General features: G+C 53.1%; 6 protein-coding genes across 6 annotated transcripts, besides 4 other annotated features; 3 read left to right on the forward strand and 3 right to left on the reverse strand.

Moving 5' to 3' along the window:
• Positions 1-625: 625 nt before the first annotated feature.
• CYME_CMS498C (similar to thiamine phosphate pyrophosphorylase) lies at positions 626-1,342 on the forward strand (the record flags this gene model as incomplete). The annotated part of the gene is made up of 1 exon (XM_005539017.1): positions 626-1,342. One exon carries the CDS (start codon positions 626-628, stop codon positions 1,340-1,342), a length of 717 nt encoding a protein of 238 aa, XP_005539074.1.
• Positions 1,343-1,858: 516 nt separating this feature from the next.
• Positions 1,859-2,476, reverse strand: CYME_CMS499C (hypothetical protein, conserved; the record flags this gene model as incomplete). Its single annotated transcript, XM_005539018.1, has 1 exon — positions 1,859-2,476. One exon carries the CDS (start codon positions 2,474-2,476, stop codon positions 1,859-1,861), a length of 618 nt encoding a protein of 205 aa, XP_005539075.1.
• Positions 2,477-3,205: 729 nt separating this feature from the next.
• On the forward strand, positions 3,206-4,120 carry CYME_CMS500C (similar to cyclin H; the record flags this gene model as incomplete). Its single annotated transcript, XM_005539019.1, has 1 exon — positions 3,206-4,120. One exon carries the CDS (start codon positions 3,206-3,208, stop codon positions 4,118-4,120), a length of 915 nt encoding a protein of 304 aa, XP_005539076.1.
• Positions 4,121-5,926: 1,806 nt separating this feature from the next.
• Positions 5,927-7,270, reverse strand: CYME_CMS501C (similar to mitochondrial carrier precursor; the record flags this gene model as incomplete). Its single annotated transcript, XM_005539020.1, has 1 exon — positions 5,927-7,270. One exon carries the CDS (start codon positions 7,268-7,270, stop codon positions 5,927-5,929), a length of 1,344 nt encoding a protein of 447 aa, XP_005539077.1.
• Positions 7,271-7,782: 512 nt separating this feature from the next.
• On the forward strand, positions 7,783-9,174 carry CYME_CMS502C (mitochondrial translation elongation factor Tu; the record flags this gene model as incomplete). The annotated part of the gene is made up of 1 exon (XM_005539021.1): positions 7,783-9,174. One exon carries the CDS (start codon positions 7,783-7,785, stop codon positions 9,172-9,174), a length of 1,392 nt encoding a protein of 463 aa, XP_005539078.1.
• Positions 9,175-10,078: 904 nt separating this feature from the next.
• On the reverse strand, positions 10,079-10,591 carry CYME_CMS503C (probable ubiquitin-conjugating enzyme E2; the record flags this gene model as incomplete). The annotated part of the gene is made up of 1 exon (XM_005539022.1): positions 10,079-10,591. One exon carries the CDS (start codon positions 10,589-10,591, stop codon positions 10,079-10,081), a length of 513 nt encoding a protein of 170 aa, XP_005539079.1.
• A 13-nt stretch (positions 10,592-10,604) lies between these two features.
• Positions 10,605-13,980: a sequence feature (repetitive element).
• Positions 13,981-14,648: 668 nt separating this feature from the next.
• Positions 14,649-15,869: a sequence feature (pseudo-gene of NADPH:protochlorophyllide oxidoreductase).
• A 254-nt stretch (positions 15,870-16,123) lies between these two features.
• Positions 16,124-16,520: part of a sequence feature (possible transcribed region) that runs on past the window's edge.
• Positions 16,170-16,520: part of a sequence feature (pseudo-gene of trefoil factor) that runs on past the window's edge.

Consider the following 16,520-nt stretch of genomic DNA (forward strand, 5'->3'; position numbering starts at 1 on the left):
TGGCAAAGGCGCTGCTGCGACAGGGGCGCATTCCCGGAACGCAGCCCTCCAATTTTATACAATAAAGTATCTATGCATACAGTTTGGTACGAGGTTCTATCGAATGAGGCGCATCGCTCACCGATACGCGAAGTAGGTACAGAAAAGTACATAGATGTCTAGTATGGATCCGCAAGCGATGCAGCGGATGGTTGCTTCCGTCCAGCTTCCAGGTATGGGCAAAGATATACACTTACGTGCCAGCCCCTTCTGGCAGTACTCTGCAACCAATTCTCCATTTCCCATGAAGTCGTATGTTAGCTTTCTAAGCCCTTGTACGTGGACGTGACCATGTAAGTTGTGTACCTGCCAAGACGGTTCAATAATGAGCAGTTATCGTGGGTAAGCAACAGGTCTGGTTGCTTTGAGCCGTCTACGCTGCCTTTCAGTGGTGGTAATTCGGGTGCTGTCCTGCAGACACCCGGAATAGAACGCCTGCTGCTCCGAGTAGCCTTGTCGAAACCTGTTCCTTTCTGGGTCGCAAGACTACGGAGTTTCTTCTTCAATTCGACAAGGGCAATTGAGGTGCAGGCTCAGAGTGAAGTAGAGCTGGTGTGTGCTGCTTCCTCGCTACTAAAAAAGCACTATGAGGAAGCGTCCGTGTTCGGGTTTCAGCGTCACCGCCGGGCGCCCCGTTGTGGTGTGGGTGACACCAGACTGTTTCTGCCGAAAGCCCTACCTGCCCTCCGTGGCCCGTAGAAGGATCGACTGCCCTGCTCAACAGAAAGAAAGTAGCTCGGCTAACGAAAGCGTCGTCACTCCAGACTGGGTCATCGTCCGTGATCGAACAACATGTGTCGCGGAGCGCGCTGAAGTAGTTGAGCAGCTGGGCGCCCATGGCGCTATTCTCCATGCTGGCCATCAGCTCTGTTTTGAAGAATACTCTACAGGAGTGAGGCGGCTGCACATGCCATGGCGGCTCTTTCGAAAAAGCATTCACGAACCGGAGATGCGCGCTGCCCTGGCACAGTTTGAGGTTCTCGGTACATCGGTGCACTCGGTCTCGGAAGCGCTTTTTGCCGCAGAGACTGGTCTGGTCTCGTACCTGCTTGTGGGGACGATGTTCGCAACCGCGTCGCATCCCGAAAAAAGCAGCCCCGAATTCATAGAGGGAATACCTCTCATGCGGGCCGTATCTCAGGCACTGTCTACGTCATCGCTTCATCTTTATGGCATTGGTGGTATAACCCCGGGAAATATCAATCAAGTTCTCGAAGCGGGTGCACACGGCGTTGCTACCATTCGGAGCATCGTTCCAGTTCTGGAATATGTGGCGTGCAAGTACGAGAATCATAGTGTGTGATTGTTTGACGGCTTGCGGTCCTCGTGCGTAGCCACCATTCGTAAAATCTGCATGAATGCTTCCAAGCCTCTAGGTATGCGTGGATGCAAATAAGCAACGGGAAGGATCGCTTCAGTTGGCGGATCTGGAAATATAGCAAGATGCGGAGGGCGCAAGCCAAAACCGCTGAGCGTCGCTCCCTGGAATGACGCCAATGTGGTGCATCGTGCGCCTCCGCCCTCCAATGCACTCACCGGATAATATAGTGTAGGGGCGTCTTGGCACAAAAATGTACGCAGCCAGAGCAGAAATGGGCCACTTGCTCGTTGAATCTGCAGAACAGCTGCGCCTCTGGTGAATATTCGGCAAGGAAGAAACTTTTCCTTCCACCGCGGCATACATCTGCTCGACACTACAGGTAGCGTCTTGCTTGTTGTCTTCCAGTAGAGGCAATACTGATCCAATGGATCCGCTGAGGCCGACAGCATCCAGTGTATGGCACTGAAAAAGCGCGAAAGCGCCGCAATGCGTACCTCTTCACGCTGTATCTGAGCTCGCATCATTTGCGATCCGTCCGTTCTGCGTTCGTGCTAGTAGCTGCACCCTTTGAAAAATGCGTGTGGCACGAGTCATACCGACATGATCCACGATTTCAGCGAAGGAAGGGATGCCCGCGCGGCTTCGAGCACCGTCAAGAGCCTTGCGGGCAACTTGAACATACCAGTCCGGCGTTAGCTGCGCAACTCTGGTCATTCCCTGAATAGAGGGCGACTGGGAGACCACACCGTATGAGAGCTGTGTTGGTGGGCGCTGCTTGTTACCCAAGCTATTGATCAAGTAATCGAGACGTTCCCGAATCTCGCGTGGGCTTTGGTTGCTAAGCTCCAACGTGCGTTCGTACCCGTTGCGGTAGCGTCCAATGGCGAGCGGATGCCGTCGTGCTCGCCGCTCCACGGAAAACTTTACATCTGGATGCTGCCGCGCGTACGAGAATAGCTCGCTAGATAAAAACGACCGGATACCTCCAGAAGAGCCTCCAAAAGTGCAAAAGAGAATGCGAACCTGTTCTATTCGAAGATGTTGTGCGGCAGGAGATAGCTTGGCACCCGCAGAAGTAACAGCATCAGCCGCTGCCGCACCAGAAGAGAGGCTCATCGCCGTGTACCACTGCTCAGGGGCAGCTCAGCACCCTGCTCACACGAGCGCTTGCTACGTTGTGCTTCGTCTAAGAGCTCTGCAATAGAAACAATACAAATGCGCGTACGCTCCGCGTTCGCTCGTCCAAACAATCCGCTTCGGCTGAGTTGTTGTGCCCAGAGCGTGGCTGAAAACTCAGTCCCGATGTAGCGCCCGTGACCCACGACTCGTTCCTCTGCGTACTACCAGAAACGCAGCTCGAGCAACTGCCACACAATCTAGCCAACCTAAAGTCCCAGTTCCTGTTATTGAGGCGGGATTGTCGCAGCAAAGGCAGCGCTCCTGCTCCCACCGTTTCGCTCCTCGGCGTGTTGTCAGGAAAACTGCTCCAGCGACTGCAGGACCGATCAGTGAACCTTCGAGTGCTAGTCCCTGCTTCCGGCACGCACGACAGCTCAATGCAAGTCGGGGAGTGCTTGTGGCACACGCACACCGGGCTCCGCAAAAACTAGAAGAAAACGGTTGTTTTCGAAGATACTGGCGAAGTTGAAGTTCAGACTTTTCGACAGAGCGTTGCTCGTCGTGGACTGGCGATTTACAGAGCGCATTTTCCGGAGCATTTCGTTGCCGCGCTTTGCAACAACTACTAAAAGCGACGTGCTTTGAAGCACGCTTGCACTTCGCTCTATGAAAAACATTATTTAGGTGCTTCTCTTGTTGCTGAATCGCCGTGTGAAATCGAAAACCATGGCGAACTACTTGCACTCTACCCAAAGACGGTATTGGACGTTTGCTTCTGTTGAGGAGCTCGAAAGGCTTCGAGCAGCAGCTCGTTCCCGCTACGCACACAAGTACCCACAGCGCGAACGGATAGATCCTGAAACAGAAGCCAAGTTCCGTCTAGCGTGTGCTTACCGTTTGTACCAGCTGGCACGGGCAGAGCCTGTGTCTTTGCCTAGGTACGTGGCAGCGACGGCTGTTACGCTTTGGAAGCGTTTCTGTTTGTACAACTGTTTTCTTGAGTGGGATCTCAACGTTTTGCTCCCAACGCTTGTCTACATCGCCGCGAAAGTGGACGAGAACTATCGATCTGCAGCACAAGTATCCCAAGAACATGAGCGACAAATCCTTGCAATGGAACTACCGCTTCTGAGCAGTATTCATTTCCAGGCGGTCTGTCACCATGCGTATCTCATCATTCGAGCGGAATTTCCAAAATTTAGCGACTGGTCCCGTGTGGACGAGGCGGTGATTCGCACAGATAGCGCTCTGCTCATGTCGCCGGCGTCGTTTGCCCTGGTGATTCTCGGACGAGAGCTCGGTGGTCGGCATGTTCTCTGGGAAAATAACGAAAAAGAGCGTGAGCGCTGCTTCCACATTTTTGAGAATGCGATGCAAGGTACCGCCGATTTGTTTGAGTCTAGCGGAGCCGGGTTGGATGCCCCACGGTCGCCAGCTCTCGAAGAGGCATTTCAGAAGCTTTACGAGTGGTACCTTAGAAATCGTGATCCGCTGCTAGACAAAGACTCAGCCGAGTCACTGCACCGCCAGGAGCAGGAAAATCGACATCTCGAACGGCAGCGAAGGAGGCATATGCGCGCAATGGAGGAGGAGGAACGAAAACGACGGACCCTGCTCTCATCGGGTGTCGTCGACCCGTGACACATGCATGCGGCAGCCTTATGTATGGGTTGCTCGGAAAACGCGAGCGCAATATATGCTGTGGAAAAGTCCGCTCAGCTGTGAAAGCAACGCAGTAGCGCAGCTGCGCGAGCATCCTGAAGAGGCACTCGAGTGCATAAGATCGAACCCGAAATTGAACCTGATAGGTCGTTCTTGGAAACAAGCTTCTCTACCCGCGTCGGATTATGAGGCAAAGGAGGACAGCTTGCAATGTTCCCGCTTTTTGATTTTTTCGAACTTTTGTCGATGTACTCCCTGGAGGTTCGCTCTGCATCAGTTAGGGCCCACGGATCCATACATAGTGCTAGGATGGCCAATCGTCTGTTCGGAGAGGCTCCTTCGACGCCATGCCGCTGGAATTCGTTACGTCACCGGAATCGAGATAGTTCGCGATGCCTCTCACGGGAGATTCGTAAACTAACCGACAGCATTATTCATTTCATAAACAGTAACCTCCACGCGTCTTCGTTCCTTAATTGGGATATGTTGAAATCACACATTCCTCAGGTTTTCGATTTATCTGTTTCCAGACAAACTGTGTTCGAAGCGATTTTGCGACCCAGAATCGACAACCAAAAAAATCGTCGGCATACATAAACAACTTGTTCACAAGTTCACGCCAAAAATTCCCTGAATGTATTAGGTCAAACTATCGATTACAATGTAATGTCAAAACCTCTTTGTTTTCTGCCATGAAAGGAACGGATTCTCCAGCAGGAGGGCAAAGCTGATTGAATACGCTCTCCAAGGCTCCCTTGCCTTCTGCTCACGTAGGAAACGGTAACCGACTCGGAGCTGAATTATCGCAGCGATCGCTTGCGGTAGAGAGCGCGTGAGCGCTTTGCACGAGTGCTCGTAGACGTATCGAAATTTTTCGACGTTATTTCGAGACTTGGATCGCATGAATGTAGTAATTTCACTCTGAACAACATTGCGTTCCACAAATTCTCTATCGAATGCAACAAAGTGCGGTTGCGTGTACAGCGGACGGAGTATCCACCATTGGGACATTCCAGAAGTGCCCGAGGATCTGAAGGTGCGGCACCGGGTGCAGAAACGGAGCAGGGTATCAAAGCGAGTATTTCGTACCGGTCAAGGACGTGAACCGGGCGATGAAGCGAGCGTCTACGCACCGAAGTTTTGAGCTCGGAGGAGGCGTTGTTGTGGACGTCTGGGAACAGCTGAGCATCGTCAAGTATCACGGATGCGATGGGCAAACAGAGGTGATCTCCGACGAGGATCAAATTTGCAAGATTAACGTAAATCACGATACCTGCTTGTACATGAAATGCGCCACTAACATCGGCAAGCTGAATATTCGGCACCAATATGCCGCCATCAACATCCTTCGACTGGTGATACCACAGCTGGAGGGTCACGCGTGATCGGCCTATTTAAATCTGGTACGAGAGACAGGGAGAGGGAGCAGTCGCAGAATATGCCCTCAGAAACTGGTGTCTATCATCCTAGGAAGACACCCAAGCACAAGTGCGCGCGCCCGATACAGTTTAACGGAATCTGTGACATATTATTCTGGCATGGATCTAGGTCGACGCTGTGGACAAGCGGGACACGATGCTCGAGTGATGCTATTTACAGGAAATATCAGAAGGTCAGGCGTTGTTACGCTGATTTCCTCGAGTCTTCTTTCGGCCGCGATTTGGATGTGACATCAAAAGCGCTCTTCCAGAACGGCCTATAGAGCACTCGCTCACGGAGAACAGCGGTGTAGAGTCAATAAAAGACGAGCGCCTTGCGTCACTATTCGACACCCTGAATACACAGTCAACGAGCCTGCGGCATGCCATCGGATCCCGCCTGGGCCTCTACGGCGCGATGCACGGTGATCTCGTGACGTGCTAACCATCGTTTCATCTCCTCAAAGGTGACCATCATAATACCAGACGCTGGAATCACCTTCGCCACTCGTGGCAAGGCACCGCGAAAGAGCCCCGGAACGCCCTCTTCGCGGAGCAGCTGCCGGATTGCCGGCCAGAATCGCATCACGAGAGATGGCTTCTCGCGCGTGTCCAAATGCGAAGGCGTCTGACCCGTGAGCGCCTTTGCGGATATTCGCACACCTGGCCACGATTGATTTCGAGTCTTGACCACATCGGCCGGATTGGTTACCACAGCGGCAACCATGCCGGCAGTGACGCCAGAGAAAAAATGGTAACTACTCCGTGTCGCAGCCGATTGTTCCCAGTTTTCAAGAATAGAGCGCTTCGCTGCTGAATTCGCGTCCACTGGGGAGGTGGTAGCTTCGTGCATCATCCTGGATCGAGCGACTTTGAGAGACTCATAAACGCCCCAATAGATCGCAGAAAATGGAGCATCACGCCATAGAGTTGCGGCGAGGCCGGTCCAGAGTGCTCGAACACCGCCTCCTTCACGCAAAGTGCATCGCAGCGTTTCCCAGATCGTGCCTCCATTAGCCTGCATGGATGTACGCACCAGTTCAAGAGGCGAAACAGCAGTTGCCACGAGACAGCGCACTGCTGCACCTGTGAAAGGCGCCACGAACAGTGGATCCGCAAGCCGACTGTCTGCTGGGCTGTAGCGCAGGATCAGTTGCGTGCCCTGCTCGTACAGCCCAAAATACAGACCAGTCGCAGGCACTATGGTCAAAATAGAGGCACTGAGCCCACGCCAAAGACCCGTCACACCAGCAACCCTTACAATGGACGCAATGGTTCCCCAGACTGTGGGTTGCAGCCGCCGCACTGTCGCTTCCAGCGCGCTCCGTGCCGACACCAGACGCTCGGAAGCACACAAGTCACTGTGTTGCACGCCGACGTCATTTTTACGTAGCAAGTCCCCAACCTGGCTGCCACCTGGTCCGAGACTTCGCACCGCTGCTTGAAGTGGCGAGATCGTCGCAGCTTCGCCAACTGGGCCGGGTTCATTTGCCATAGCCGCCCAGGAGCTGGAGTATTTGCCACACCTGGGGCACACGCTGCCGCTCGGTTCACGAAAGCTCAGGCGATTCTTGTAAGCCTCGACATTTTGGTTCTGCATCGCCACCTTCACAACGTCGATGGGGTTCAGAACAACTGCCGTAACCAAAGCGCCGGTAGAAGCAGCAACAACGGATTGCCAGAGCGGCAGCTGAGTCTCCCGCTTCTCCATCACGCCACTGTTGAACCGAACAGCCAGAACTCATTCGGTTGCTGCGATTTTCTCCCAAACACACACCTTGACGCTCGTATATCGCTCGTAAGTTGTTCGTAAAGTGCTCAGTAAGGCTTGTACCAACGGTTTCGCTCCAACATCAACAGCAGCGGCAACAGTTGCGTTTCCAAAGCCTTTCCAGTCTCGGGCGACAACGCGATATAGGTCGCTGCTGTGGGCGTGATCGCCGCTCCTCGTTTCGTCCACGCACACCTAGACAGACGTTCTGTCTCGCCTTGCGCACTTGGAGCAGCACACACAGCGTCGTTGTGCTTTGAGGTGCTGAGCTGGGTACCTTCTGATCCTTCACGTCCGATCAGGTGAGGCGGGGGTTTTCGAAGAGTCAATTATTGAGTGGACGGAGAACGCTGTGCGGCACTGACTTCGTCGAGTGCGTCGCTGACGGACGTGCTACGTGTTGCTCGAAGCGCCTCTGTGCTCGTTCGCCTCAGGACGAGTAATCCACCACCATGAGCGTATCTTGTGGACGGCGGATCTTTTCAGACATTGTGCGTCAAGTACGCACGTTTGCTACCGTGGGCGTAGACGCTCGCTCGCTTGCAGGTACACGCAACGCCACGGTCTGGCGATCGTACCGCACGACGACGTTGCAGTACCCGCGGCTTTGGGAACTGCGCGCTTCGCGCTTCCTCTCAGGTGAGGCGGTGGAGGCGAGTGCAAGCAAACGCAAGCCCCATCTGAATGTTGGCGGTATGGGTCACGTTGACCATGGGAAAACTACGCTCGCGGCAGCGATTACGAAAGTGCTCGCCGAGACTGGTGGAGCCCGGTACACTGCTTACGAAGAGATTGACAAGGCACCGGAGGAGCGCGCCCGCGGGATCACGATCAACGCTTCGCATCTCAAATACGAGACTCCATCACGTTCGTATGCACATGTCGATTGCCCTGGGCATCGAGACTTTGTGAAGAACTTTATCACGGGTGCGGCACAGGTCGACACCGCGATTCTCGTGGTCAGCGGCCCGGACGGCCCGCAGCCGCAGACTCAAGAGCACGTACTGCTATCGAAGCAGGTAGGTGTTCCGAACTTTGTTGTATACCTGAACAAATGTGATATGGTCGACGATCCGGAACTTTTGGACTTGGTCGAATTAGAGGTGCGTGAACTACTCAGCAAGTACGAATACGATGGCGACAACGTGCCGATCGTGCGGGGCTCTGCCCTGAAGGCATTGCAGGGCGATCAGAGCGAGCTTGGCTGTGGGTCCATCCACAAGCTCCTGGAGATTCTCGACAAGGTCCCAATACCCAAAAGAGACCTTGAAAAACCGTTCCTGATGCCCATTGAAGATAGCTTTAGCATTACTGGCCGAGGAACGGTGGTTACGGGACGCGTGGAGACCGGTATCCTACGCCCTGGTGATGAAATCGAAATCGTCGGACTTCGTCCTCCCGAGGTAGCACCAATGCGCACGATCGTCACCGGTATCGAGACTTTCAAGCAGTCGCTTCCTTACGCAGAGGCTGGCGAGAATGTTGGCTGTCTGCTTCGCGGGGTCAAGCGCGAAGACGTGTTGCGCGGTCAGGTTCTAGCGAAACCGGGAACCTCCAGAGCGCACCGCAAGTTCGAGGCTGACGTTTACATTCTTACTCAGGAGGAAGGCGGCCGCCATACACCATTCTTCAGCAACTATCGTCCTCAATTCTTCGTGCGGACTGCAGATGTCACAGGACGCTTCCTTCTGCCGCCAGAAGTGGAGATGTGCATGCCAGGAGATCGCGTACGATGCGCTGTTGAGCTCATCTATCCGGTCGCGCTGCAGGAAGGCTTACGTTTCGCTGTTCGTGAGGGCGGCAGGACCGTCGGTGCTGGGTTGGTTACGAAAGTCATCGAGTAAACTGCTGTGGATTTCTGCTGACGAGCATGCTACGAGTGCGAGTATTTCGTCTTGTCTGAACAGATACGAGGCCACGTGCTTTCGCTTCCACGCCGGGCGAGAGTCATTTGCCCAGGGTCTTGCAGTTGTTGGTGACGGGCTTTGGCTCTGTCACTGAAAATAGGACGTTTCACGTGGATATTAGGGACCGAAACGCTTCGTGCACTGCAATGAATGCATCGTGGGAATCTCTGCTGTGTACTCTGCGAACAGAATATTGCCTGCACGACACCGCGCAGCACCAGTACGCACAACCGTGTGGCGACGGTGTGTAGAGTCGGGTTCAGACGTCGATAGCTGTTCCGCTCGAAGGCCTAGAGCCCAAATCGATGCCGTGTATGTTCGGCAAGTTGCGTCGCGAATCACTTCGAACGATCTCCGGCATCATTCCTCGGAACACCAGACTGGTGTTCTAACGCTAGAGCAGTCCCATTACTGCGTCTGTGTTCGGATCCTAAAACAATTCCTGCAATCCTGATGGACATAGGTTTTGCCTGCGGCAGTCGGAGGACTCGAGTCGACGTTCTTCCTCCGACAAGCTGCACCGCAATGCTGTCTCCATCATATGCTGAGTCTTGTCGACCAGAAGAGGCACTCTGGGTGCTTGGACTTAAGGGTAGCTAGCGACTTTGTATCCGTGCAAATCAAGCACAAGAAGAATCAACAAGGTCATTTAAAAGAGCTTCGTCAGCAGAGCCGTCGTCGAAGGGGGATATTCTCTCGCCAGGCGACGCCTATTCCCGCGCCACATGCCAGGGTACCGTTTATGCCAATGAAGCTCTCTCGATGTTGGCGCTCAGAACAAGACCGGTTTCAGAAGCTTCTTCCGAGAAGTTGAAGGGCACCCCGCTCCTTCTGCACGTCTTCACGACTCTTCCAACGTCTGGCGAACAAGGCTTCGAACCCGCCGTCGGTACGCATCGGGTTGTTCGCGCCACTCCTTAGCAGCATCTATATTCGCGGGTGATTCGTCATTCGGGGACGCGAGCATGCTGATCACAGATAGTAGAATCGACTCAACAGTATGAACAGGTGACCAACGTTCGCCGGCCATTTCATACCCGTGTGGGTCGTCACCCGGAGGATGCAGAATGCTGATGCAAACTTCGCCGTTTCGGTAAACGTTCGGATGCCAGGGTATTGGCGGCAAAAACCTCATTCTTGGCGGCAACATAGGGTACTCCGGTGGAAACGTAAGCTCCGCTCGAAACAGGCCCCCCTCGAAGGGCGTGTCTGGAGGGCCCAGCACCGTAACAGCCCAACGGAAGGGATCGTCCTCCGAAACGAGTCCCGCGCTGAAACCGTCCACGGAGCTCTTATTCAAGTCCCGAAGTTGACGGGTGAGAAGCAGCGCCGCACGCGAAGAGTTCGCGCTCATTGTCTCCGCTGCTAGCGAACGCCTTTCAAAAAAAAGGTTGCTCCCGGCAGTGTACAGTAGCGGCGAGTGACCCGCCCTAGACGAGACGTCTCCAACTGAGGTGCAGACGCCTGTCGGGCTTTCTCGACCGGCCACTTACTACTCTTTTCCATTCTTGTCTCATATAATTCCACTTTGAGCGATTGTCCAACGAAGTTCTCTCGTGTCTAAGCTGTAGGTCTATTACCCGTCACCGCGCATTTTTCTCATATTGATTGCGGAGTTAAAGTCTCGGTTCACGAAATCCATTCGTTTCTTGCCATCACTGGATGTACTTACTACGGCAAGTTGTCCGAGAACTTTCGCCCTCCTTTCCATTTGCTCTTCTGTCAGCGCTCCGTACTTTGCTATTTCCTCAGGGCTCCTCTGGCACTTTTCCATCTTCACTCTCTGAAGTGTACAACCCAGCTCATGGTGAGTATAGGACGTTCGAAACTCCTCTACCCGTATCATAACGAAACGACGTGCGCACTCCTTGTACACCCTCGTCGTTGGAGCTAGCGTAGTTCCTTTTTGGGTCTTCCAGCGCCCTGCTCGATACGCTACTACGAGCCTCTGACTGTCATCCTCCATCAAGGCACTCAGCTGATTGAAAAAATTCGCGACCGCCCGCTGCTTCCCACAATACAAATTCATTCGCAAACGAGCCCACCGGGGCTTGGTATACTCTTTCCACAGCGTATCCCAGTGCGCCATGCGAACTTCCATGACTTTCCGAAAAGCTTCAAAGTCCGCTCCTCGGCAAGTCACCTAGCTCCAAGCTTCCAGGTGATCTTTCATTCCTGAAATCCATGTCTCGATTTTCTTCCTCGCATTCATGATTCCCGAGTCTTGATAGTATCTCCCTCTCGAGAACCTCAAAAGACGCATGTCTTTCTGACGTAAGTTACCATCAGTACCATCTTCCGCACGCTTCAATGCTGCGATGGTAATGATATTCGTATTCCCAGGGTCCGCGCCAACGACAAAGTCGTTATCTAGCACTCTCTGGGTCGCAGGGCCCACCTTCTTGTCTTCTTCATGCTTCACCGCGTCAACGACAAGGTCTTTATCCTGCATTTCCTGCGTCGTAGAATCCGCCTTCTTCGCATCTTCATCCTTCGCCGCGTCAACGATAAAGTCGTTATCCTCCACCGCCTGCGTCGCAGGACCCGCCTCTTGGTTTTCTTCATGCTCCTCTGCGTCAACGGCAAGCTCGTTATCCTCCACCTCCTGCGTCGCAGGACCAGCCTCCAGCTCATCTTCATCGTTCGTCACGCCAACGACAAGGTCGTTATAATGCACCTCATGCATCGCAGGATCCGCCTCCTACTTTTCTTCAGCCCTCGTTCCGGGCGCAGCCGATGGAGGGACTGGACGATCTTTCTTCAACCGTCGATAGTGTACGCACACGGTTACTCCATCGGTTTCGATCATCCCAGTGAGCTACTTTTGCTTGCTCGTTTTGAGACGTTTGAAACCGAAGATATTCTTCCAGTACGTCTCCCGGTTTTCGCCGGTGAAGTGCTCCCTACTAATATTGAACTCCGCACTGATCTCCTTTATGATGCCGTAAAGGACCGCGGAGTCGATCGTCATAAAATGAGCCTTGATGTTGCACAACGGAACGACATTGAAGCACTCACCCAATAGGAAAGCCTTCCGTCTCTCCCATTCTTCATTTTTCCTCACTCAGCTTCATCTCCGCTTTGCGTTCGAGCTCTCGGCCCAGAAACACAAAATACCGCCGGAAGATGCGATAGTATCTTTCCTTATCTTTTTTCAACTCTGATATCTTGTCTGTTGGATTCACCAGCCCCAAGACTGCACGATGCTCTTGTATAGCCGCACGGGTTACAGATACTTCATTCGTGCTCCTTTTTTGACGTCTTCTTGTCGACGAATTCGACGTAATCTTCATGCTGGCGATCTTTCGTGATGCCACTGATGATCGACCATATCCCCTTGCGAGAGATGCCCGGGTTGAGTGCAAACGCGGTGCGTATCATGAAACATGCGAGGTTCTCTGTCAAATGGTTCTTCAGGTTCGTGATGTACTTCATTGCCCCATATGTGTAAATATGCGAGTCACCCCTGCGCCGAGCACCCTCGAAGCGGAATACCGCGAAGTTTTCGTGGAGAGTATGCATTAGCACATTTTCCCTCCACGTTCCCGCTGTACCATGCATCAGGTATCGAAAAGACGTCTTGTCGAAGAACTCGCCCGGAATCTCGACCGTTTCCATCTGCGTCATTTGTTCGTACATCTCCCTCGCCAAATGCATCAGTCCGGAAGACGCCTTGGCAATACTCTTGGAGTACGAGTCGACATGCTTTCTGATAGCGTCTCGCAACTTTTCCGTATAGGGATGCTTGATATGTCCAAGAAGAGAGGTTTTCACCACTATCTCGTGGTACAGTTGTCGTTCTTGCAGCCTTCGACGTAGGGCCTCCCATTTTGCTTCTTTTTCTTTTGCTCTTCGTCGGGACTCGGCACTGTATTTGTTTTTCTGGCAGCCGGCGACAATGGCGCTTCAGGATCGTGGACTTGCTTTTTCATAGCTCTCCTTTTTTAGGTATTTTCGAAAAAGAACGCTCTTTGAACCCTTCTGTTATATACTGCGAAAAAGTACTTGACTAGACTTGTTTGAGGGCTGAAACAAAAATGAACTGAAAGACTTTACTTGGCTAAGAGCTCAACGGAAATCCAACTTTTTCTGGCAGAACAACACGCTCGTTACTAGGATCGCGTTTCCCTTCAACGGCGGCATGCGCGTCGTGTCAGTTCACTGCCTGATCTCCGAGGCGTGCTCCCTGAGCGCGATGCGTGCACCGCGCGAGACGCTGCACCGATCCATGAAGGACACGTGTCCGACACCGCCTTGGCATATGCGTATTCGCACCGCACTGCAGCTGGAATAAAGTATCGTAGATTGGAAACTCACGTAGAATGATCTCTTGCCATAGGCTCTGGCGGCGGTGCCAACGCTACTGCCCATCGCAGTACCGACCTGACGTACAAGGGGATTTTGGGGCCTGGCGAGATACCCCTCGACGCTTCTATAAAAAGCGTTGCGTTCTCTGCGGCTTACGCTTGTGTGGATAAGGAAAACATTATTCTACTCAATGGGATTTTCGTTAGTTTTATTGATCGTAAACAAACAAGGCACGATAGGATTCCTGAACACGGATACACGTTTAATCCCGGTGCTTGTTATGCATGCGGCACGGACGCTGGAATAACGAACTGACCTGAGTTGTGCTTCTATCCTGCGTCACGTTCTGGAACTGATGGCAGATCAAGTCATTTCCATGCTATCGTCGTTGTCCAAGTTATGGCGCCCGCTACTCTCCCGGATCCTGTGATCTTGGGAGAGGCATAGCATACATAGAGCGTTCATACGTGGCACAGCACTTGACCAACGCATCTCACCTGGAACGATCGAGGAACCCGCCAAAAAAAGCATACTGAATTCTGATCTACTCTTTAAGATTAGTTTCAGGAGACTAACCCATACATCGAGCCCGGAAGAGACACAGCCGACAAAAAATGCTTTTGAAAAGAAAAACGCTGCTGCCCGCGGTGCACGGTAGTGGCGAGTGACCCGCCCTAAACATGACGTCTCCAACTGACGTGCAGACGCTTCCAAAATAACATACCACCGGAGGAAATTCCCTTATACCTCCTCTACGGTATTCGTCGGAGAGCCACGTCGACGTTCGTGAACGGTCGTTTAGATATCTGAGCGCAGCACTGCGGAACCCTTGGCACTAACTGCTGATGAGGTTGTTGATGGGAAGCATAGGAGTTTTGCCTAGTTTCTCAGAAAGACATTGAGCACTTGTGCTAGATGTGCTCAACGCTATGCAGTGTACGGGAGATATAGGTCAGACTCTGGACAATTGACGGGCGATCACTCTTGCAGCTACGCAAAAGAGGTTTTTGACTGGATACGCATGGTTGAGCGAACGTCTCTAGTTGGTGGCGCGTTCAGCAGCTTTGCACCAGAGGAAATCTAATGCAAGAAAATGCAAGCTCTTTTCGTTTTTGTCCCGTTGTACCAGGAAAGACACATTGTTCGCGCGCGCGCTGCAACTCGAGCACGGTTCCCGCTACGTACCGCACGTGACGGGTGCTTCGCAGACGGACAATGCCACCACTGTCAGCATCCGCTTCCCTTGTTAGTGCAGCCCTCGCCTGTAGCACGCCGGCACCACGCTCTGCATCTTCGTATGGGCCCGAAACAGTCGCAGGTCGCCGTGATCACTGGCGCGTCCTCTAGAGTCGGTCTGTATTCCGCTCGCGCTCTGATCAGCAAGGGCAACTGGCACATCGTCATGGCATGTCGTGACGTCGACCGGGCGGAACGCGCAGCAAACAGCGTGAACCTTCCAAAGGACGCCTATACAGTGCTGCATTGTGATCTGGCTGATTTCGCCTCTGTGTTGAAGTTTGCGAGAGAGCTATCGAGTGTGGCGCGCGTGGATCACCTGGATGCCCTGATCTGCAATGCCGCACTCTGGCATCCGCGGGACAAGAAACCGCTTCTCACGGTGGACGGCATCGAGAAGGCCATACAGGTTTGCTATCTGAGCCATTTGCTTATATGTCGGAGGCTATTGCCGAAGCTGAAAGTATCGCGCGGGCGCATTGTGTTTCTGACGACTCAGACCCATTCGCCGAATTCGTTGCCGGGAAAGATTCCCCCGCAGGCTCGTCTCGGTGACTTGTCTAGTCTAGCCGCGGGGCTTGGTCCGCGGACGACGGGCATGGTGGACAGTGGCCCGTTTGAGCCCACAAAAGCCTACAAAGACGCCAAAGCCGCGAACGTTTTATCAATGAAGGCGCTCAGTGATCGATACGGCCGCGACGGGGTGACCTCTGTGGCGATTTTCCGGGATGTGTCGCCGACAGCAACCTCTTCCGCGAAAAGCGTGGCTGGTTCCGATACGTATTCTTCCCGATTCTTCAGAAGTATATCACTCCGCAATACGTTCCGAATGACGAGGCCGGCCGCCGTGTAGCCGAAGTGGCGACCCAGGGACAGTTCCCGGACTCGGGCTCGTATTATCAGTGGCGTGGCAAATATACGTATGGGGGATAGAAGACCGAACCGCAGGTTATTGAACCAACGTAAGAAATCGACAAGGCAGATCAGCTTTACGAACTGAGTCTTGATCTGATCGACCAGGCGTTACGGAGGCGAGGCCTAAAGTCGAATTACTTGGCCCCTGTCTAAGGTTTGTTAGTGATGAAAATGAGATGCGGGCTTCGGAGCGCAGACCGCTGCGTCAAGGACGGATGTGGGAGCAACAGCGTAACGATGAGACGACACCCCACTGTCACAATCGGATAGCGGACGGATGGGTGGGCACACCTCCTGATGTGGAGAACCAAAATTGCTTCGCAAGTCAGAAAGCGTACTGCAGTAGTGATTAATATAGCTATAGCTATGACCTACTTCGCATCGAATGCGCCAGAGACTGCCAACTGTGGTCGTTCAAGAGGGCAGAGCGCGTTTATTTGGGTAATTTTGTGCGGTGAAGAATACGGCAATAGAAGCGCACTTGCAGACGTTTGAACGATCTGTGGGTATTCGATATCAAACTGGGTCAACGGGCGTGGATTAATGGAAGCTCGGTAGTGAATACTCTAGCAGTATATGGGGCATTGAGCGAGTCAGGCCCGAATAGTGTACCAAGTACTCGCTATGGATCAGCTTTCTGGGACACTAGTAGGACTGATCCGATCGTATTTGTTGGAAATGGATACATAAACACGAGCGGCAGTGACTTTCTCAATGATGTCTTTGCATTAAAGAAAACATTCCCTACTCCAACACCAAAAACTTCGCGGACACCTACCCCCATCTGCTCCAATGAGCTCTGCGGATCTCCAGGACAGTGCATC

The sequence above is a fragment of the Cyanidioschyzon merolae genome, chromosome 19 (assembly GCF_000091205.1).
Source record: "Cyanidioschyzon merolae strain 10D DNA, chromosome 19, complete genome".
Taxonomy (NCBI): domain Eukaryota; phylum Rhodophyta; class Bangiophyceae; order Cyanidiales; family Cyanidiaceae; genus Cyanidioschyzon; species Cyanidioschyzon merolae.